Consider the following 17609-nt stretch of genomic DNA (forward strand, 5'->3'; position numbering starts at 1 on the left):
TGCGCGTAGCATGCGTGTAGCTTCCCACACCATTCCCACCAGAGACAAACTGTCTCTGACATGCTACTGTTTCAAGAAGTTGAACAGCATGATTGGGAGTTCTAATTTCTAATACGAAACGATTTTCATAAGGGGAATGCTTACCACAAAATTAATTATTGGAGTGAAAACAAACTCTAATAAAAGAAGTAATAAACAAAGATTATAGAGTAGTCTCTATAATCTTATAGAGTAGAGTCTCTATTATCTAGGCATAATAATAAAAAAAATTTACATTTCTATAGATAGATAGCTTTATTCATGGCTACAATTATTTTGTTTGCATTCGTCAATATATAATCAAGGTATATAATTTACACATTGAAATAAGTCAAAACATACCGAAAACACAAGAACAAAACTCCTCAATGGAGAAAACAGGCGTGGAAAGTAGTCCTCCTTAACAACACATTTGAATTTATCCTCCGTCAGTGATTTCAGGTGAGAAGGTAACTTATTGTACAAATCAACGGACAGAAAGTCGGGAGCCCTATAAACTCAACATACTTTTATGCGAATTAAATGCTTATAACATTTGGACATCTTTTCAATTAAACATTTACCGAAACATTTGGCAAATGGCAATATATCACATACTAAAGCTGCGAATGTGGAAAAGTTACCTTTGGATTATTTGTGCAACCAGTTGGGAAAAACATTATTTTTCGTAATGTGCGTATTTTGCAACAACCGAATCGAATTGCGCAAAAGAACGCGAAATACGAATTGTAGTGTTTCCCAACGTGCTTCACACAATATTCTTCCTAATTTTGAATAGAATGTGACTATCAATTCAAATAAAAAGTGCCAAAACCGTCTATAGAAGCGTCCCTCGCAGATTCCTTTTAAATCGCCCAGTGGTCTCAACATTTAATTTTTCACTTCGTTACTATGGAAGCAAGTATTTTTCAACATCAGTTTCAAAAAGTCAATGAGATTTAGATAGTGTCACTTTATATTTCAAAATTAGAAAAAAAAAATTCCTTGTTGATGAAGGTATTATTTTATACCGTAGAAGTTTTTCCACAATAAACATTTCAAATATATCTATACGAATCTGTCGCTCAACATGAGATCAACGAATATCTCAATACGAGAGGAAAAACTGGTGAATGTAAAGAGTGGGCTAGCCCATCGCGAAGATTCAAAGATTCCTGACGGCAGTCTTGGTCTTCTTTATCATCGCAGTCAAATTCCTTGCAGATTCCAGTTCTCCATTCGAAATCAACAATTTCAAGATTGTTTCGTTACGGGAATTTTTAGCGTGAGCAACACACAAAAAATCGTCGATATCGATGGTATAAAGTTTGGTGATCTTATCGTAGTCTTTTTTCTCAACAGCGGCGAACATCTCTCCTGTGAGTTCCAGGATGAGTCTAACAGACTGAACCTGAGCCAGATCCAAGGGTTTTTTATTGTCTTTATCCGCACAATTATACACTGCGCCCTTCTTCAGTAGAAGCTTAACAATATCCAGATAACCCTGTTGGGCTGCCACGTGTAGCGCAGTTTTCAGACCAGTTCTAGTTGCGGCGTTGATCAGGTAAGCCATCTTGTTCTTATTCACGCTCTCCAGGAGGAACTCCGCCACGTCCTTGAAACCCTTATTACAAGCCGTGTGCAAAGCGGTGTTACCCTTGTTGGTTTTATCTGTCAAATCTCCGCCGTGTTTCAAAAACACCTTGATGACTTCTATATTGTTACCATCTACCGCGAAATGCAGGCAGTTCCTGCCCTCCTTGTCCCTTTCGCCGACGTCAACGCCACTCCTAACAAGTTTTTCAATGGTGTCAATGTCGCCATTCTTCGCTGCCTTGTTCATGGCGCATAAGAGGTTATCCGAAAAACTGTCCAGGTTGCTGTTGAGGCCGATTTTTTTGTAGTGCTCCACTATCACCTCCATACGTTTGGCGATCATCATCACATCTGCGTGATCTGGCCCTTGCACTGCCATCTTATGGTCCTTGATCTCTTTGAAGATTTTGAAAGCATGAAATAACTTACACTGCTTCAGGAGAAGGTCCGCTATTTCAGCTTGGGTATTGAGAGTGTCCAAATGGTGCGCCCCTAAGTGATCTTTCTGTCTTTTCAACAACTTCTTGAACGCTTCCAAAGCCTCGTCGTATTTTTCTTGGTCTTTGTAAACGCATATTTGGTTGTGTATGGTTCTCAAGGTATCGGAGTGGTATTTTCCCAAGACTAACTTTCTTCCTTCGTACACTTCCTTGAACAGAGCCAAGGCCTCGTCTTTCTTCCCTTGTTTGGACAGTATCAAAGCGATGTTATTCTTAGTCACAAACGTGCAATAATGAAGCAGACCGTATTCCTTCTCCTCCAGTTCGAGCGCATCCTTGTAGATCTTCAGCGCCCTGTCCAGTTCACCCATGTTCATCAGAGTCAGAGCCATGTGCTTTATGGTGTTTAGAGAGTCTTGATGATGGGGCGGTATTAGATTCTTTTGCATCTCATGGACTTCTTCGAATAATTTCAGGGATTCCTCGTTTCTTCCCAGCTGATGCAAGACTAGGGCCATCGTACTCCTTTCCCTCAAAACCAGCTCGTGGACGGGCCCTAAGCAATTCTTCAGCTTCTCACAAATTTCCCTTGAGCACTTCAAGGACTCTTCATACAATTGCAGTTTGAACAGCACCGCGGCTATTGTACTCTCGATGCTCAAAGTAGCCGGATTATGATCGCCGAAGATCTCCCTCCTTTTCTCGTAAACCTCCATCAATAGGTCCTTTCCCTCTTGGAACCTTTCCTGGTACAGAAAATCGTCGATGCTTTCCATTTGAGATTTGACGTCCCCTTGAAGTATATCCTCCAACTGTTCCAATTTTGGGAAATCGTTTTTGATGGCAGACGTTATCAGCGTTGTTCCATGTTCATCTTCAGCTCGCACCACGGCCTTGACGACATCCTTGTCTTTGATCTTTTTCAATCGGCCGATTATCGAAATTTTCTTCTTGCGTACGCTCTCGAAGGAATCGTTTATCAACTGCAGCAAATTCCTGATGGACGTCTTTTCGGCGAAATCCAGGGGTGTTTTGCCGTTGTCGGCTTGTGCGTTGTATTTCGCGCCGTGCCAAAGCAGCAAAAATACGATTCTATCGTTGGAATATTTGGCGGCGTAATGTAAAGGCGTCCATCCGCTCTTATGCTTAGCGTTCGTTGAAACCTTGTTTCGTAGTAGTAGTTCCACGACGTCTGATCTACTTTTGTATACTGCGTAGTGCAAGACTGATCCTTTGTTGGTATCTGAACAGTTCAAAGGTACTCCCTCCTTGATAATCTCCTCAATTTCCTTGATGTCGCCGTCTTTTATAAGTAAAAACAATTTTCCAACAGAAGACAACATACTTTTGAGTTTGTGGTCCGTTGCAAACCACTATACCATTATGTAGATAGCACCTTTGTTGAGTAAATACTTGACGACTTCCATGTGTCCCTGATTCGCCGCCACATTTAACGCCGATATTCCGCCTTCGTTAACGGTGTTGACATCGCAGCCTCGCTCCACTAGATACTTAACAACTTCCAATCTACCCGTGGATGCCGCGTAGTGTAACATCGATTGGTTGGCGGCACCACGAACGTCCAAATCCATACCTTTCTCCAGGAAAACATCGATTATATCGGTGAAACCTTCCCTGGCTGCGATGTGAATGGCCTTGGAGCCCTTATCGTTCGTCAAGTGCATATCGGCGCCTTCGTCCAGCAAAAACTTCACAATCTCCTTGTGACCGAACTGCGTGGCGATGTGCAACAGAGAGAAATTCTGATTAACTCGACGGTTCAAGAAGCTCTTATTCTTTTCCAGGAACAATTTCACAGAGGTTATACGACCCTCGGACACGGCCAGCTCGATAGGTAACCTATTTTTGTTATCTAACACGTTGACGTCAGCGCCGTGGTTTAGAAGGAACTCTACCATTCTTTCGTAGTTGGTTTCTGAAACCAAGTGTAGAGGAGTTGAGCCGTCGCGGTCTTGCGGGTTGATCGTGGCGCCTTTTTTCAACAACATTTCAACGATTTCATCGAACCCCCTCGAGGCCGCTGAAAAAAGAGGGGTGATGCCGTACACATTCTTCGAATCCACGACAACGCCACGACCCAGCAGCATCTCCACAACATCCACTCTTCCGAACATAGAGGCAATATGAAGAGGCGTATTTTGGTCTTCATCCCAGTATACGGACAAGTCTAAATGAGGGGCGTGTTTCAGTAACAACCTCACAACGTTCGTGTTTCCTTCAAAAATAGCGTTGTTTATGTCTTTGAAAATCAGCTCGTCCTGGATCAAACGTGACGAAAGGAACATCTGTATCAAGGTCGCCCTGTTATATTTCACCGCCGATAGGAAAGGAGTTTTATCCATTTTATTCGACAAATCGATTCTCGCTCCGTTTTTGAATAGGAACACCGAGATCTCGTTGCTGTCCCTTTCGATGGCCAAATGAATTGGCGTGTTACCTGCGTTATCTTGATCGTCGATGTGGGCTCCTGCGTTTAACAGACACTTCACCATTTGGAGGCTATTAGCGATGACTGCTTCATGCAGAGGGGTGAACCCACGGTCCTTAGTTTTAGCGTGTATGTCGACCCCAAACCTTATCAGTAGGTCCAGGATGTTCCTCCCGTTTCTGACAGCTATGTGGAGGCAGTTGGCGCCTTTGGACGTGGTGGCGTTTATCTGAGAACCCTTCCTGATCAATTTAATCATTATGTTTTCATTTCCAGACTCCGCGGCCATGTGTAAAGGAAGCCATTGCCTAATAGAAGTCTCGGCATGAATCGATACACCGTGCTCGATCAACAGATCCACGACAGCTTCGTGGCCATGCTTACAAGCGAAGTGAAGCGGTGTCATACCTTCTAGATTTCTACAATCTAAATCAGCGCCCTTCATAATCAACAGCCTCACAATTTCTACGTCTCCATTCATAGAAGCACCGTGCAACGGTGTCGTTCCGTGTATATTCGATCTATTCACTTCTATGCCATCCTGTTGCATCAACAAATCCACGATTTCCAAATGCCTACCCTCGACAGCGTACAAAAGGGGCGTTAAACCGTCCTTAGTTGTAACGTTGACGTCCGCTCCGTTCTCCAGGAATATTCTGAGTATTCCGATATATCCGTGCTTGGCCAAATAATTTATGGGCGCGAAATTATTTGCGTAATCCCTTACATTAACGTCAGCTCCGTTCTGTATAAGTACCTTGACGATTTCTTCTCTGCCCGTCTCGCAAGCCCATTCCAGTGCGCAATTGCCGTTCATGTTTGAGGAATTCACGTCTGCGCCTGCTCGTATCAGAGCCTTAACAGTTTCAAGATGGCCGTTTAAGGCGGCTCGCTGGACGGGTGTGACACCAACGTCGTTTTTAGCGTCAACCTTCACGTTTTTCGACAGCAGATAGTTCACAATTTCGACCAAACCTTCTTCTGCGGCGATGTATAGAGTTGTGAAACCACCGAAAGCCTCGTCTAATTTGTAGAAGAGGTCTTTATTGAAGAAGAACTGGACGGCGGAAGGTTTACCGCTAAGCGCCGCGTACTGCAAAGGTGTTAAATGCAAGTAATCCTTCTTGGTGAAATCGGCACCGTGGTTCCACAGACTGTTCAAAATGTGCTCATTACCGGAGAAGGCTGCCAGATGAGCTGGGGTTCTCTGGAAAGAATCAATCTCATTGATGTCAGTGTCAAAATTTTTGAGCAGAAACTCTACAACTTCCAGGTTCGTTTTCGTGACCGCTATGTGAAGAGGGCTCTGGTTTTCCAAATTCTTCATTTTAAAAGTGGACAGACCCTCCTTCAAAAGAAACTTCGTCAGTTTGATCGTTTTAGGTCTTCTCATTGCGAAGTGAAGACATGTGGACAAATCCGTGTCCCTAGATCTGATATCTGCGCCTTCCTTGATGCATTCTGAGAAAGCGTCGAAATTATTTTCCTTCAAGGCGACGAACATGTTGTGTTTCCTATTTAAAATATCAACAGTTGTCGCGTAAGAGTTCTTCATTCTAGATAAGTTGAAATACTGAACTTCAGTCAAGTTTAAATCGTCAGATTTTCCTTCAACTTCTAATAGTTTTTCAACGAAGAGGAATATAGCTGAGGTTGAATCCAGAAGGACTTCCACGATGACATTATTATGTGCCAAGTGATTTCTCAGATCAACACCAGTAAGGGATGGATAATTATCGTTCAAAAAATACTTCGCTTTGAAATGATCATATTTCAACATCGGAATCAAATCTAAAAGAAATATTTCCACAACAGCTTGAAGCTTTTTATTACTCTTGAACTGGGTGTAAGTGACTCCGTCAAAGATTTCCCTCAACTGATTGAATTTCTCCTGTTTCTTCATCTTTGTCACCTCCTCAGAATTCTCGGAATTGAATGTCTCCACTTCCATATCCCTTTTCTTTATTTTTCTCCCGAACTTCTCAGTCCACTGGATGCTGTTAACTTCGAATTTTATAATGTATATTATTTTATAAAAGAGCTCCCACACCTCATCTTCTTGAGATTCAGATGACAAGCTGTGGATTGAAATTATCATTTCAGCTGTTTCACACAATTTGAAGGATTCTATTTGCGGTGATAAAGTTTTCAGATTGTGCTTTAGACTATATTTCATCGAACTTATGTAGCTTGATTTATTGTGTGAACTTCCAATCATCATATAGAATTTTTCATACAAACTATGGAAAAGCAGCAAAGCTGAACCATAATCTGTAGGTGCCCCTATCTGAACATTTTTGAAAGATTGATCGATAGCTTCGAAAAGTATTTCGCTATAGACGCATTTACCTTTAATTTTGCAACGATACTGGTCTATGAGATCTTTTAACCTAGTGATATCGTTGTTCTTCAGCTCAGATAGGTCTTCTCTGAGCACCTTACCAGTTCCGAAATTTTTCATCACCGAAGCCACTTCTTTCATGACTTTCTCATCATTTGTGTTCAAAAATTTATCACCAAGTTCTATGACAACTTTCATTTTGTACTTTGACAAAATGTAACCAATCTGTCCCCCAAGTTTTTCAATATCGTTTTTGATCCCACTAAAAAAGTTGGATTCAATGTTCTCAAATAATTCTACATGTTTTGAAAGACACCGATGGGCCAAGGTGTTTCTCAACTTGATGACCAAGTTTCTGGTACTCTGGCTGAAGAAGGTGAATAGATAATTTATAATAGTCTGGGTCAATTTAGGAGACTTCAGGGTATTCTTCAAATGTTCGCCTATTACCTGTAAAGCTCTCATCAAAATAAATATACCATTCTTTTCTCCCAATCCAATAGACCTGACAAGTTCCACGTAATTCAGCATAATGTTGAGCGAATGAATGTCTCTTATTCTTTCATGATCATCATAAAGAGACTTGAACTCAGGATATTTATCGATTATATCCTCGACAACTTCATCCCGTTTCAAATTTGGGAGTCTCGAGAGTTCCTGTGGTCTCATAATCAACACATAATTCAGTAAATTTTCGAGATGTTTACCAAAGCTTTCCAAATACGTAATTAAATTGCTTTTACTAAGAATAGCTCTTGAAAACAATGCAATTTCATTCTGATCCTTAAAAGTTCTAATATAAGACAATATACAGAATTCAATTTCTTCCCAAGGAAGCCTATCATAAGTCGACTTAAGTAATCTCTTAAGCGTAAAAATTTGCTTAGCTATAAATGTCAAATTTCCTATAAACAATTCATCCTTATCTTTGCATGTTTCCAAAGAATTTATAAGTTGTATCATAAATTGTATGTGATCACGAACCTCTTGTGAATTCAAGTAAAACTTAGACTGCTTGTGGAAAAAACGTAGGCTCATCAATTTACGCTCCAAAATTTGCTTAATATCATCGGAAAGGTGTACACGATTGAGTTCCAACTCCATACACACCTTCGAAAGTAAATCATCCAAATTACCATCTTCGATTTCTTGTTCCAGGAGACAATTGAGTTGCTTAACATTGTTCTTACTAGCAGCTATATAAATCTGTTTATATTTATTCACTTCCATTGGGAGATGTTGTATTACAGATGTCTGAAAATGTTAACAAGGAAAATATAAATCCCAGAGTTTATCTCTACGATTTTCCTTATTATTAACCAGGAAAGCAATTTCAGGGTTATTGAATACCAAGCTTTCATCATATTATCAAACTTTGAGACTTACTTATTCATATGTTTTTTTGACCTATTCTATACATTAAATTGTCGAAAAGCTTCAATAACTGAATATCAATAGAAGGGATTCCTCAAAAACCTTGGATAAGAAAATGGAAATTTTTTCTGCGGGAAACCCAACAACCACAGAAAAATCACTAATTGTCAACCACAGAACACTAGATAAATTTTGCGTATGGTCCGTATATACACATTTGGTAACCGAAAGTTACCAGAGCGGTTACTCTGGTGACTGATATTGAACCAAATTGTCAGGAATTCGACATATACGGACCGCCCACTTAGGTTGTAAACAGGGGTGACCGTAAACGTAAACAAAAATCGATTTCAAGCGAATAACCAGTAATAACCGCGGTTATTGCTGATTTTGCCCTTGGTTATATCCCTTCACAACTTCTAACCTCACTACAATAACCAGAAGTTTAACCCAGCTCTCGAGTATGGTTATCTCCGGTTATCTGCGGTCCAAAATGATGACGTTGAAGGGCTATTTCATGACGTCACGACATTATAACTAATAATAACCAAAAGCGCTTGTTGGTTATTGTTGGTTATCGTTGGTAATTACCATTGATGACCAGGTTATTCGCTTGAAATCGATTAAAGATTATAGACTTTAATCTATAGACTATAATCTTTGACCGTAAAGATCACCGTCACGAAAAATTTGTGTGTCACAAAATGTTAGACTGATATGGGCTATGGTCCGTATATACACTTTGGTTTCTTCTGGTTAGTAAGTGGGTGGTCCGTATATGTCGAATTCCTGAATACTCTGTCACCAGAGTAACCGCTCTGGTAACATTCGGTTACCAAATGTGTATATACCATTGAACTCTATGGGAACCATAGAGTTCAATGGTATATACGGACCATACGCATGATCAGTTAGACCAGAGGTTCCCAAACTTTTTTCTCTCATGGACCACTTTCAAAATTTTGCTAGTTTCGGTGGACCCCCTGCCTACATTTCTACCATATTCCCAAAACTCAAAACAAAAAATGTGAAGACTAAAGCAAACTACAGAAATTTGAGTTAAGGCGAATTAACAGTTTTCGAAAGAAATCTGAGAATAATTGGTTGAACTCACCCAAAATCTTTTCAAGAATCTTGAACCAACGAGGCAGAGACAAGAGAAAAGAGACAGAGACAAGAGAAAAGAGAGACTGCCGAATAGCTAGGCAACACGGGGGACACGTTTTTGGAATAAGGTTATGTATTTTTGGAATCCCGTCGGAAATGGCGCTAGTGTTTGGTGGCGAGTTTAAGAACTAGTGGATGTGGATGAAAGAAATCTGTAATCTGTGACAGAACTCAAGTCAGCTGATTTCCGTCATTCCGTCTGAGTTTGTTTTGGTTATTGCAAAAAGTTCGAGTATTTCGAGATTTTTGTTTATTCCCCGAAAAAGAAATTGTTTGCTTTTGAACACATGGGGAGTTTTTGTTTATATTTCTATTTCTATAATCAATTAAAATTATGTATTGCTTGATTTTACAAAATTGCGAAATGTTATTTATTTTTTGGATACCAAAATATTGAATTGAAGGAAGTTTTTCGCCACTCCAAAGTGCGTTCTGCACCCCCTGAGTACCCACGCCAGCAAGGTGCTTCGGCAGTAGGAGTGGAACTTAAACTAGGGAGTAAGGGATGAAGGAAGTTTTTAGCCACTCCAAAGTGCGTTCTGCACCCCCTGAGTACCCACGCCAGCAAGGTGCTTCGGCAATAGGAGTGGAACTTGAACTAGGGAGTAAGGGATGAAGAAAGTTTTTCGCCACTCCAAAGTGCGTTCTGCACCCCCTGAGTATCCACGCCAGCGGGTTGCTTCGGCAGTAGGAGTGGAACTTAAACTAGGGAGTAAGGGATGAAGAAAGTTTTTCGCCACTTCAAAGTACGTTCCGCACCCTCCTGAGTATCCACACCAGCGGGGTGCTTCGGCAGTAGGAGTGGAACTTAAACTAGGAAGTAAGGGATGAAGAAAGTTTTTCGCCACTCCAGAGTGCGTTCTGCACCCCCTGAGTACCCACGCCAGCGGGGTGCTTCGGCAGTAGGAGTGGAACTTAAACTAGGGAGTAAGAGATGAAGGAAGTTTTTCGCCACTCCAAAGTTTTGGTAGTCATTTAGTCTGGAATTCAGTACAGGAAATTTACAGCCTATTCTGCAATAACAACTACATAAAAATTATCTTTCAAGGAATTTCTTATGAAACACCCTGTATATACTGGGTGAGTCTTTGACTCGTACAAATATTTCAACAGTAGATTCTTGAGGTCAAAAGAAACACGTTTTTCCTTTACCATTTTTTCCGAATCGGCTTGGTTTGAAAGATACAGGCTGTTGAAAGACCATAAAAAAGGTTATTTTTAGTTCTATCTCAGAAACGGTTTTATCTAATATGGAATGAATTTCGGAATATATATTTTTATGTACTTGATTGATTTTTTTTTTAACACAAGACATCACCCACATCTTGCAGTTTTCTCATTATGACCATTACTAATAAAAATACCAAAAAATTCAAAGAACCCAACTCTTGAAACTAAGTTGGACATTATCTAGTGAATATCTGAAGGTTTTGTAAAATAAAAGTATTCTTCATATTTTCTTGTACAATGCGCCGGTTTCGAGTAATTTGATGTTCAAAAATTAAAAAGTATCTGTGTAATTTGGAAAATTGGGTTTTTCGGCTGAATACAACTCTGATTAAAAGATCCATTGCTGTGTAGTGTGACTAGCTTGTTATTCTGAAGGTGATATAGTTTGATGTTAAAAAATGAAAAAATATCTGTGACATTTGAATAAATTGGGTAAGTATGAAAACTTAAAATGGCTATATTTTTTTATCAGGGCCGAATCGGAAAAAATGGTATATGAAAAAATGTTACTTTCGACCTCAAGAATCTACTGTTGAAACATTCGTAAGAGTTAATGATTCGCCCTGTATAATTTTAATAGGAGTAGCTAAAATATATTAAGTCCTACGACTTTTTCCTGTTTGAATTCCGTTAATTTGAATTTTACAATGCCCAATTTTCATCCCTAATTTTTCCATTGAAAAAGATATCTTTTTTTCACACAAAAAGATTTTATATTTTATATTTCTCCTGAACCGGCTGCACACTAAGCGAGCTTTTATCGATTCAAAAATCTAACTTTATTGTAATGAAAATAGTCAATTATTCTTGCAAAATAAGTCATTGAATGTTGTTAAAATGCACTATGACAAAATTATTTACACATCACTTAATTTCTTTCCATTATATTTTTTTCGTGTTCTAGAGCCTTCTCGAATGCTGTCCGCCTTCTCAAAAGCAGTTCACTAAAGAACAGATACCTAGGATCGTTACAAAATGTGATAAAAAATGAAAATACAAAGCATTTATCCTTTATTGAAAACTTCAAAATAAATTCGATTTCGAGAAAATTAATAATAGGCACAGAGCCAACATAATTTTTCTTGACAATAATTTTCGAATGAACAACTTTCACAGGTGTTTCAAGGTTACTATTCTTACAGCGAATTCATGTAGACGACACTCGTGGTTCTTGTTTTTTATGAACAGAATTCATATGTTTCTTCAAGTCATCTTTTTTATTTGTCTTATAATCGCACAGTTGACACTTTTGGTCATAAATTTTGAAATGGACTTTTTTGATGTGCATATCAAGTCTAAGTTTCCGAACTGCAGCAAATTCACACAAGTGGCATTTATGTTTCTTGATATTCAAATGTACGGAGTTGACATGCATTTTAAGGTCCCCTTTTCTATATGTAACATACTTGCACAACTCACACTTCTGATTTTTAATATGGAAATGAACAGAATCTATATGTGTTTGAAGGTTTGCTTTCAAATTAGCGGCATATTCACATAGATGGCACTTGTATTCTTTTATTCGCAAATGAATAGATTTTATGTGCGTTTGAAGGGTTTTAGTACTAGTAGCAGCATAGTCACACAAGTGACAAATACTTGTTCTGAGATTCAAATGAACTGAGTCGATATGCTTTAGAAGGTCATTTTTCCTACTTGCGGCATAGTCGCAAAAGTGGCACTTATATTTCCTGATTTTCAAATGCACAATGTCGACATGCCTCTGAAGAGTACCTTTTTCACTTGTAATAAATTCACACAAATCACATTTATGTTCCTTAATTTTCAAATGAACAGACCTTATGTGTAGTTGAAGTTTCGAAGTATCATCTGAGGCAAATTCACAGAGGTCACACTTGTGTTTTCTGTTATTCAGATGAACAGTGTTGACATGTCTCTTGATGTTATGTTTTCTAGTGGTAACATATTCGCATAGATGACACTGATGTTTCTTGATATTCGAATGAACACCGTCAACATGCCTTTTAAGGTAGCTTTTTCTTTTTGTAACAAACTCACATAAGTCACACTTGTGTACCTCAACAATCAAAGGAACAAATTTTTTAGGAACTTTCTTGATGTCTTTCGGATTAGAAGCGTTATCATGTTGAATGTGATTTTCAAATACAGTGGATGAATTAATCATTGGTGGATCGAAAATTTTGGGCATTTCTTCAATGAAAGAGGCAGACGATAATTGATTAGCATCAATTTCCTTAACTGAGCAATTTGAGGTACTTTCTTCAGACTTAACTATATACTCTGCTCTTTCGTGAACTTTTTTTTCATCTATAAATTGTTCATATACATCAACTCCTAATTTATCTTCACACTTTGCACTAAAAGAAATTTGATTTTTTCAAGAACGAACTGAAAGTAGAGCAGGAGATGATGCAAACAATATGAATACTTACTCATTATAGATTATATTAAACCCCTTTTCACAATGCCTATCAGCTCTGTCATATTCATGGAATTCATACTTCTCTAAATGAGCCACTTCATTGTTATTTATCAGTGTATCTACGATTTGTGGCATTTCTTTTGTAGAAGAGGCATATAAACACTGGTTTTCATGGACTTCCCCAATTAAGGAAATCGTTCTGCTTTCTTCCATTTCGGTTATCTAGTTATCAGTAAATTCCGTTTTCATCAATAAAATGTTTTTCCAACTTTACATATAACATGTATATAATACATTGAGTATTGAAGGGTTAATACTCAATGATATAATTCAATATTATATATATGTATATTCCCTCATTATACGTAATATGTACCTCTTCTCTTATCATTTATTTCACCCATATTCATTTTTCTACTCGTAAAAAAAACCAGTGAAAATTTAGAACTGTATTTATGTATTTTTTTTTTAATGCGTGGAGTTTTCAAGAGAGATAGATTGGTATCAGTCTCCACTGTGCAAGGCTGGTAGTTTCAGTTGGTATAAATAAATAATTGTTATTATCAATCTTGGATTATTTATTTTCTCATTCAGTCCATAAAAATTTAACTGATAGGTTAGCACACAGAACATAATATACATTGAACTCTATGGGAACCATAGAGTTCAAAGTCGATCTACTTAACCATAGAGCATACAGAAAGTAGTTCTTCTTCTTTAATGAAAAAACAATGAACAATTATTTAAGATAATTCATTTAATAGCTTCTGCCTTTGCAATTTCAATATCGACATTTTCATGTCATGTTCCTCCTGGTCCATTCGAATTTTCTGCCTATGGCTCTCCTCAGTGTGCCTCAGTTTCTGATCGTGTATCTCTTGGAGGTGCTGCAATTTCTGATTGCACTCATCGATTAAACATTTCTGTTGAATTGTCAGGGTATCCTGTTTCTTCTGTAACCATTCGGTCCTCGATGTGATGTCTGAAAACAAAAACTTATGTACTATTTGTCAATTCAAGAAATGGTAACATAAAAATACATAGGATAGAAATACCTCTTTTCCTCACATCTATAGGAATCTCAATGTTGTTTATCGACCACTGGCTTTCTTCTGCATTTATTACAAAGGACTCCCCTTCATCTAATGATGCAAATAAAAATAATTATTAGTAGTAAAAAATGGTTTGCTATGACTATACCTTACCTAAACTATTGGTACTGCTAAGGCTTTTTATCTTGTCTTCTTCATAATCAGATAAATCTTCAACTGAAATAAAAATGGTAATTGCCAAAAATATTCCCAACTATCAAGAATATAAGACGAAAGTTTGAGTTATCCGATATAACTATATGTACCTATACCTATGATATCGTTATCAAATTCAGAAACAGAGCCTGTCATTCGAATACCAATTATTTCTTCTATACTGCCATCAATCTCATTATCTCTTACAGATTGACCACCACCTGTAGAGTAAGTTTGCTTTTTTTCTTCGGCAAATTTTTGTAGAGACGTTTTTTTCAAGTTTAAATATTTGTTTTTCAGAATCAATGAACTTCTGTACGGTTCACCACCAGCATCATTGAACTCTTTTTCAATTTCCACCCATGCAGCTGTTTTTTTTTTATTGCTTACGCTGTCCGTTTTTTTATTTCTAATAACAAGCGCGTACTTTTTGATTAGGAAAATGAGCAATTTTTCTTCACTGCTGGAGAAATTAGCTGTTCGCTTATTGCATATGCTCTTATTATCCATTTCTGAAAACAATATGATAAATGATTACTTTCCTTAATTGCGAAATGGGGAAGAAATGAGGTTCCTTCAAGAACAAACTAAGAATGTCCGAAGAATTTATATTTATAATTTACTTACCCTTATTTACTTATATTTGATTTGTGAAGCAAATAAAATTTCACCACGTTTTAAAATTTCAAATATTTCGAACTTTTGAATTGTTAATCATAGAACACAAATAATAACGTTAATGCGCGTTTCATCAAAGAGAAATCAGAGTCTGGAGAAATCTTTGGCAGAGGTTGTCTCTGGCACTCCACTACTCTGTAATCTGTGGTGCACTCAATGCAGAGACACCCTTTCTCTATGACTCAATGCTTAATCATTGAACTAAAGAAAGTTCAATGCAGAGACTTTCTCTATGTTCAATGTGCTTAATGCACAAAACCATAGACAAACAACACAGAATGAAAGTTTACTTAACTCAAGATAAATCTTCTTCCTTCTGCTTTTCTTGTTAGGTTAACCAGGTTAATACACTGCGCAAAAAAATTAACGCACAATATGGAAATCTCAAATTTATTCTACAACTGAAGGTGTTCTCAATGATAATTATTTTTATCAGAATTATGCATGCATATGTTATCCACTCTCAACGGTTTTCTTCAATACAGTTGTTTTTTCCCAGTAGGAATAAAAAAAAAATGATTTTGAATGTATTGGGTCCATTCTGAAATCAATTGTTCTCGATCAATTCTGGTGATCAATAGTTTTTCTTTCGTTTGATTTTCTACGCTCGATCGCTATGCAACGCGAAACACGCAATTTGACCCAAGAGGAATGTGCCCAAGAGGTAGTTTTGCGAGAAGAAGGGTGGACATACACAAGAATTGCAGAAAGGTTTGGAGTTTCCCATACAAGTGTGTCCAGAGGTTGCGTTCACAAACTTACTCAGAGCAAGCTCTTAGTAAGCTCTGATTACCCGAACGTTCACAAACGTACTTTTAGTTCCTCAGAGTATGCTCTCTGAGCATGACCATACTCATACTCTACTCTCGGAGTAAGCTTATGAACACACCCAGAATGTTGCAGCGATTCAGGGAGACAGGTATGAATGTCCGAAGACCAGGACAGGGTAGACCACGGGTAACAACTGCCATTCAACAACGTTACTTGAGTGTTTCTTCGTTGAGACAACGGTTTGCAACCGGTCGCCTCCTTCAAATTCAGCTTGAGCAAACTCATGAGGTGCAAATTAGCACTCAGACAATAAGAAATCGCCTCAGAGAATATGATTTAAGGCCTTGTGTCGCGGCAAGAGGCCCAGCTCTTACCCCAGCCCATCGAAGGGCGCGTTTGGATTTTGCGAGAGAGCATATCCATTGGGAAGAGGCCGATTGGGAAAGAGTTCTCTTCACAGATGAGTCTAGATTCTGCCTCTACCATTGTGATCGACGTTCCCTTGTATACAGACGTCCACATGAAAGATATGCTCAGTGCAATTTCCTGAATACTACTGGTTTCGGGGGAGGATCGATTATGGTATGGGGTGGAATATCTTTGACTGCTCGCACAGACCTAGTGGTCGTTGATAATGGAGCTATGAATGCTGATAAGTATATAAGGAACATTCTTGAAGAGCATGTAGTGCCATTTGCCACATACATTGCTGAAAATTTCATTTTTATGGACGATAATGTTCATCGTTCAGGAGTTCAAATATAGATTGCAGCGACATGGTGTTGACAGTTCGAAATAAGAAGTTAATGCAGTAATTATCATTTTTGAAGAGGATTTTGAGGATTTCGTCCAATAAGTCCGTTTCATAGAATAGCACCGCTTGAAGAGGCTTCAGTCGTTTTAATCGCGAAAATATGGCTAAAATAATTTTATTTCTTAAGTCTATGATCTAACCATTGAACTTTCTTTAGTTCAATGGATCCATTGAACTCTATGGGAACATAGAGTTCAATGATCTAACCTAACTCTTTTCTGTGCCGGATAAAATTTAAACTCAACGTCTCGTTATTTAGTGTGAAAGTGGAAGTTTTTGTTTTATAAATTCTAATTCAAAATGGGCTCACATATAGTGGATCCTTCTGAAATAATGAGCGAGAGTGCAATCCGAGAGGACACTATAATTACCAGGAAAATAATATTTTCAAGTTCCCTTGAGGGAATTAAGTGGTGTGCCAGAAGGAAACTACTGAGAAACAATTTAGATTGTGAGGACTGCAATATTCCAATGACTTTTATTCGGTACTCAAGGAATGTTACTGATGGATATCAGTGGGGGTGTAAGAGGTGTAGACATACAAGAAGTTTGAGAAAGGGTTCCTTGTTTGAGGGAAGTCACTTAACCCTTTCTCAAATTCTTATTATAATGTATGGGTGGGCTAATGAGTCTCCTCAGGAGTATGTGGCCAGGGAAGCAGAGTTGAGTGCCAACAGTTCCACAGTTTCCGACTGGTACAATCTCTGTCAGGAAGTGTCCAAAAACTATTTCATTCGGAATAAAATAGGTGTTGGAGGCATCAATGAAGATGGAACATCTAAAGTGGGGGCAAATGATGAATCCAAATTCCTCCAGTTTCCACGGCACCAGATATTAGAGGAACTTCTAATAACAATAGCTGAACAATATCCTGGGGCCTAGTGTTGATTAGTGTTTTTTGTGTTCTCCCTGCCCTCCCTCAAGAAAGGACTTGAATGGATTAAAGATATCCCCTTTACCCTCCTTAAGATTGAACTGCTAAGTGTCAGATAATTTTCTGTATTTTCTTGACTTGAAACATCAAGTTTTAAATAACTTTTACTTTTTCCACTTCAATATAAGATTTGAGTTTATTTTCGA

General features: G+C 38.2%; 3 protein-coding genes across 4 annotated transcripts; all 3 read right to left on the reverse strand.

Annotated features, from left to right (window-relative positions):
* Positions 1-275: 275 nt before the first annotated feature.
* LOC123308330 (poly [ADP-ribose] polymerase tankyrase-1-like) lies at positions 276-3397 on the reverse strand. The gene has a single exon (XM_044890941.1). The coding sequence runs from the start codon at positions 3395-3397 to the stop codon at positions 1184-1186; it is 2214 nt and encodes a 737-aa protein (XP_044746876.1). The 3' UTR covers positions 276-1183.
* A 30-nt stretch (positions 3398-3427) lies between these two features.
* Positions 3428-8374, reverse strand: LOC123308329 (rabankyrin-5-like). Its single transcript, XM_044890940.1, has 2 exons — positions 8231-8374; positions 3428-8098 (listed from the first exon to the last, which is right to left on the reverse strand). Exon 2 carries the CDS (start codon positions 8072-8074, stop codon positions 3428-3430), a length of 4647 nt encoding a protein of 1548 aa, XP_044746875.1. The 5' UTR covers positions 8075-8098; positions 8231-8374.
* A 3239-nt stretch (positions 8375-11613) lies between these two features.
* LOC123308333 (zinc finger autosomal protein-like) lies at positions 11614-15065 on the reverse strand. Of its 2 annotated transcripts, XM_044890948.1 has the most exons (6): positions 14894-15065; positions 14383-14778; positions 14225-14287; positions 14075-14161; positions 13030-14001; positions 11614-12954 (listed from the first exon to the last, which is right to left on the reverse strand). In XM_044890948.1, exons 2-5 carry the CDS (start codon positions 14774-14776, stop codon positions 13763-13765), a joined length of 783 nt encoding a protein of 260 aa, XP_044746883.1. In that variant the 5' UTR covers positions 14777-14778; positions 14894-15065; the 3' UTR covers positions 11614-12954; positions 13030-13762. The 2 variants fall into 2 exon arrangements, with proteins under 2 accessions (XP_044746883.1, XP_044746882.1); XM_044890947.1 differs by lacking the exons at positions 14075-14161; positions 14225-14287; positions 14383-14778; positions 14894-15065 and having other exon boundaries at positions 13030-13647.
* Positions 15066-17609: the final 2544 nt, after the last annotated feature.

This window comes from Coccinella septempunctata, chromosome 2 (assembly GCF_907165205.1).
Source record: "Coccinella septempunctata chromosome 2, icCocSept1.1, whole genome shotgun sequence".
Lineage (NCBI taxonomy): Eukaryota > Metazoa > Arthropoda > Insecta > Coleoptera > Coccinellidae > Coccinella > Coccinella septempunctata.

What these genes read in the sequence shown, in the direction of transcription:
- LOC123308330 (XM_044890941.1), bottom strand. Translation starts at nt 3,397, where the DNA reads ATGTTGTCTTCTGTTGGAAAATTGTTTTTACTTATAAAAGACGGCGAC.
- LOC123308329 (XM_044890940.1), bottom strand. Translation starts at nt 8,074, where the DNA reads ATGGAAGTGAATAAATATAAACAGATTTATATAGCTGCTAGTAAGAAC.
- LOC123308333 (XM_044890947.1), bottom strand. Translation starts at nt 13,232, where the DNA reads ATGGAAGAAAGCAGAACGATTTCCTTAATTGGGGAAGTCCATGAAAAC. An exon ending in TTTAATATAATCTATAATGA is followed by an intron (nt 12,955 to 13,029) that starts GTAAGTATTCAT and finishes AATTTCTTTTAG; the next exon opens with TGCAAAGTGTGAAGATAAAT.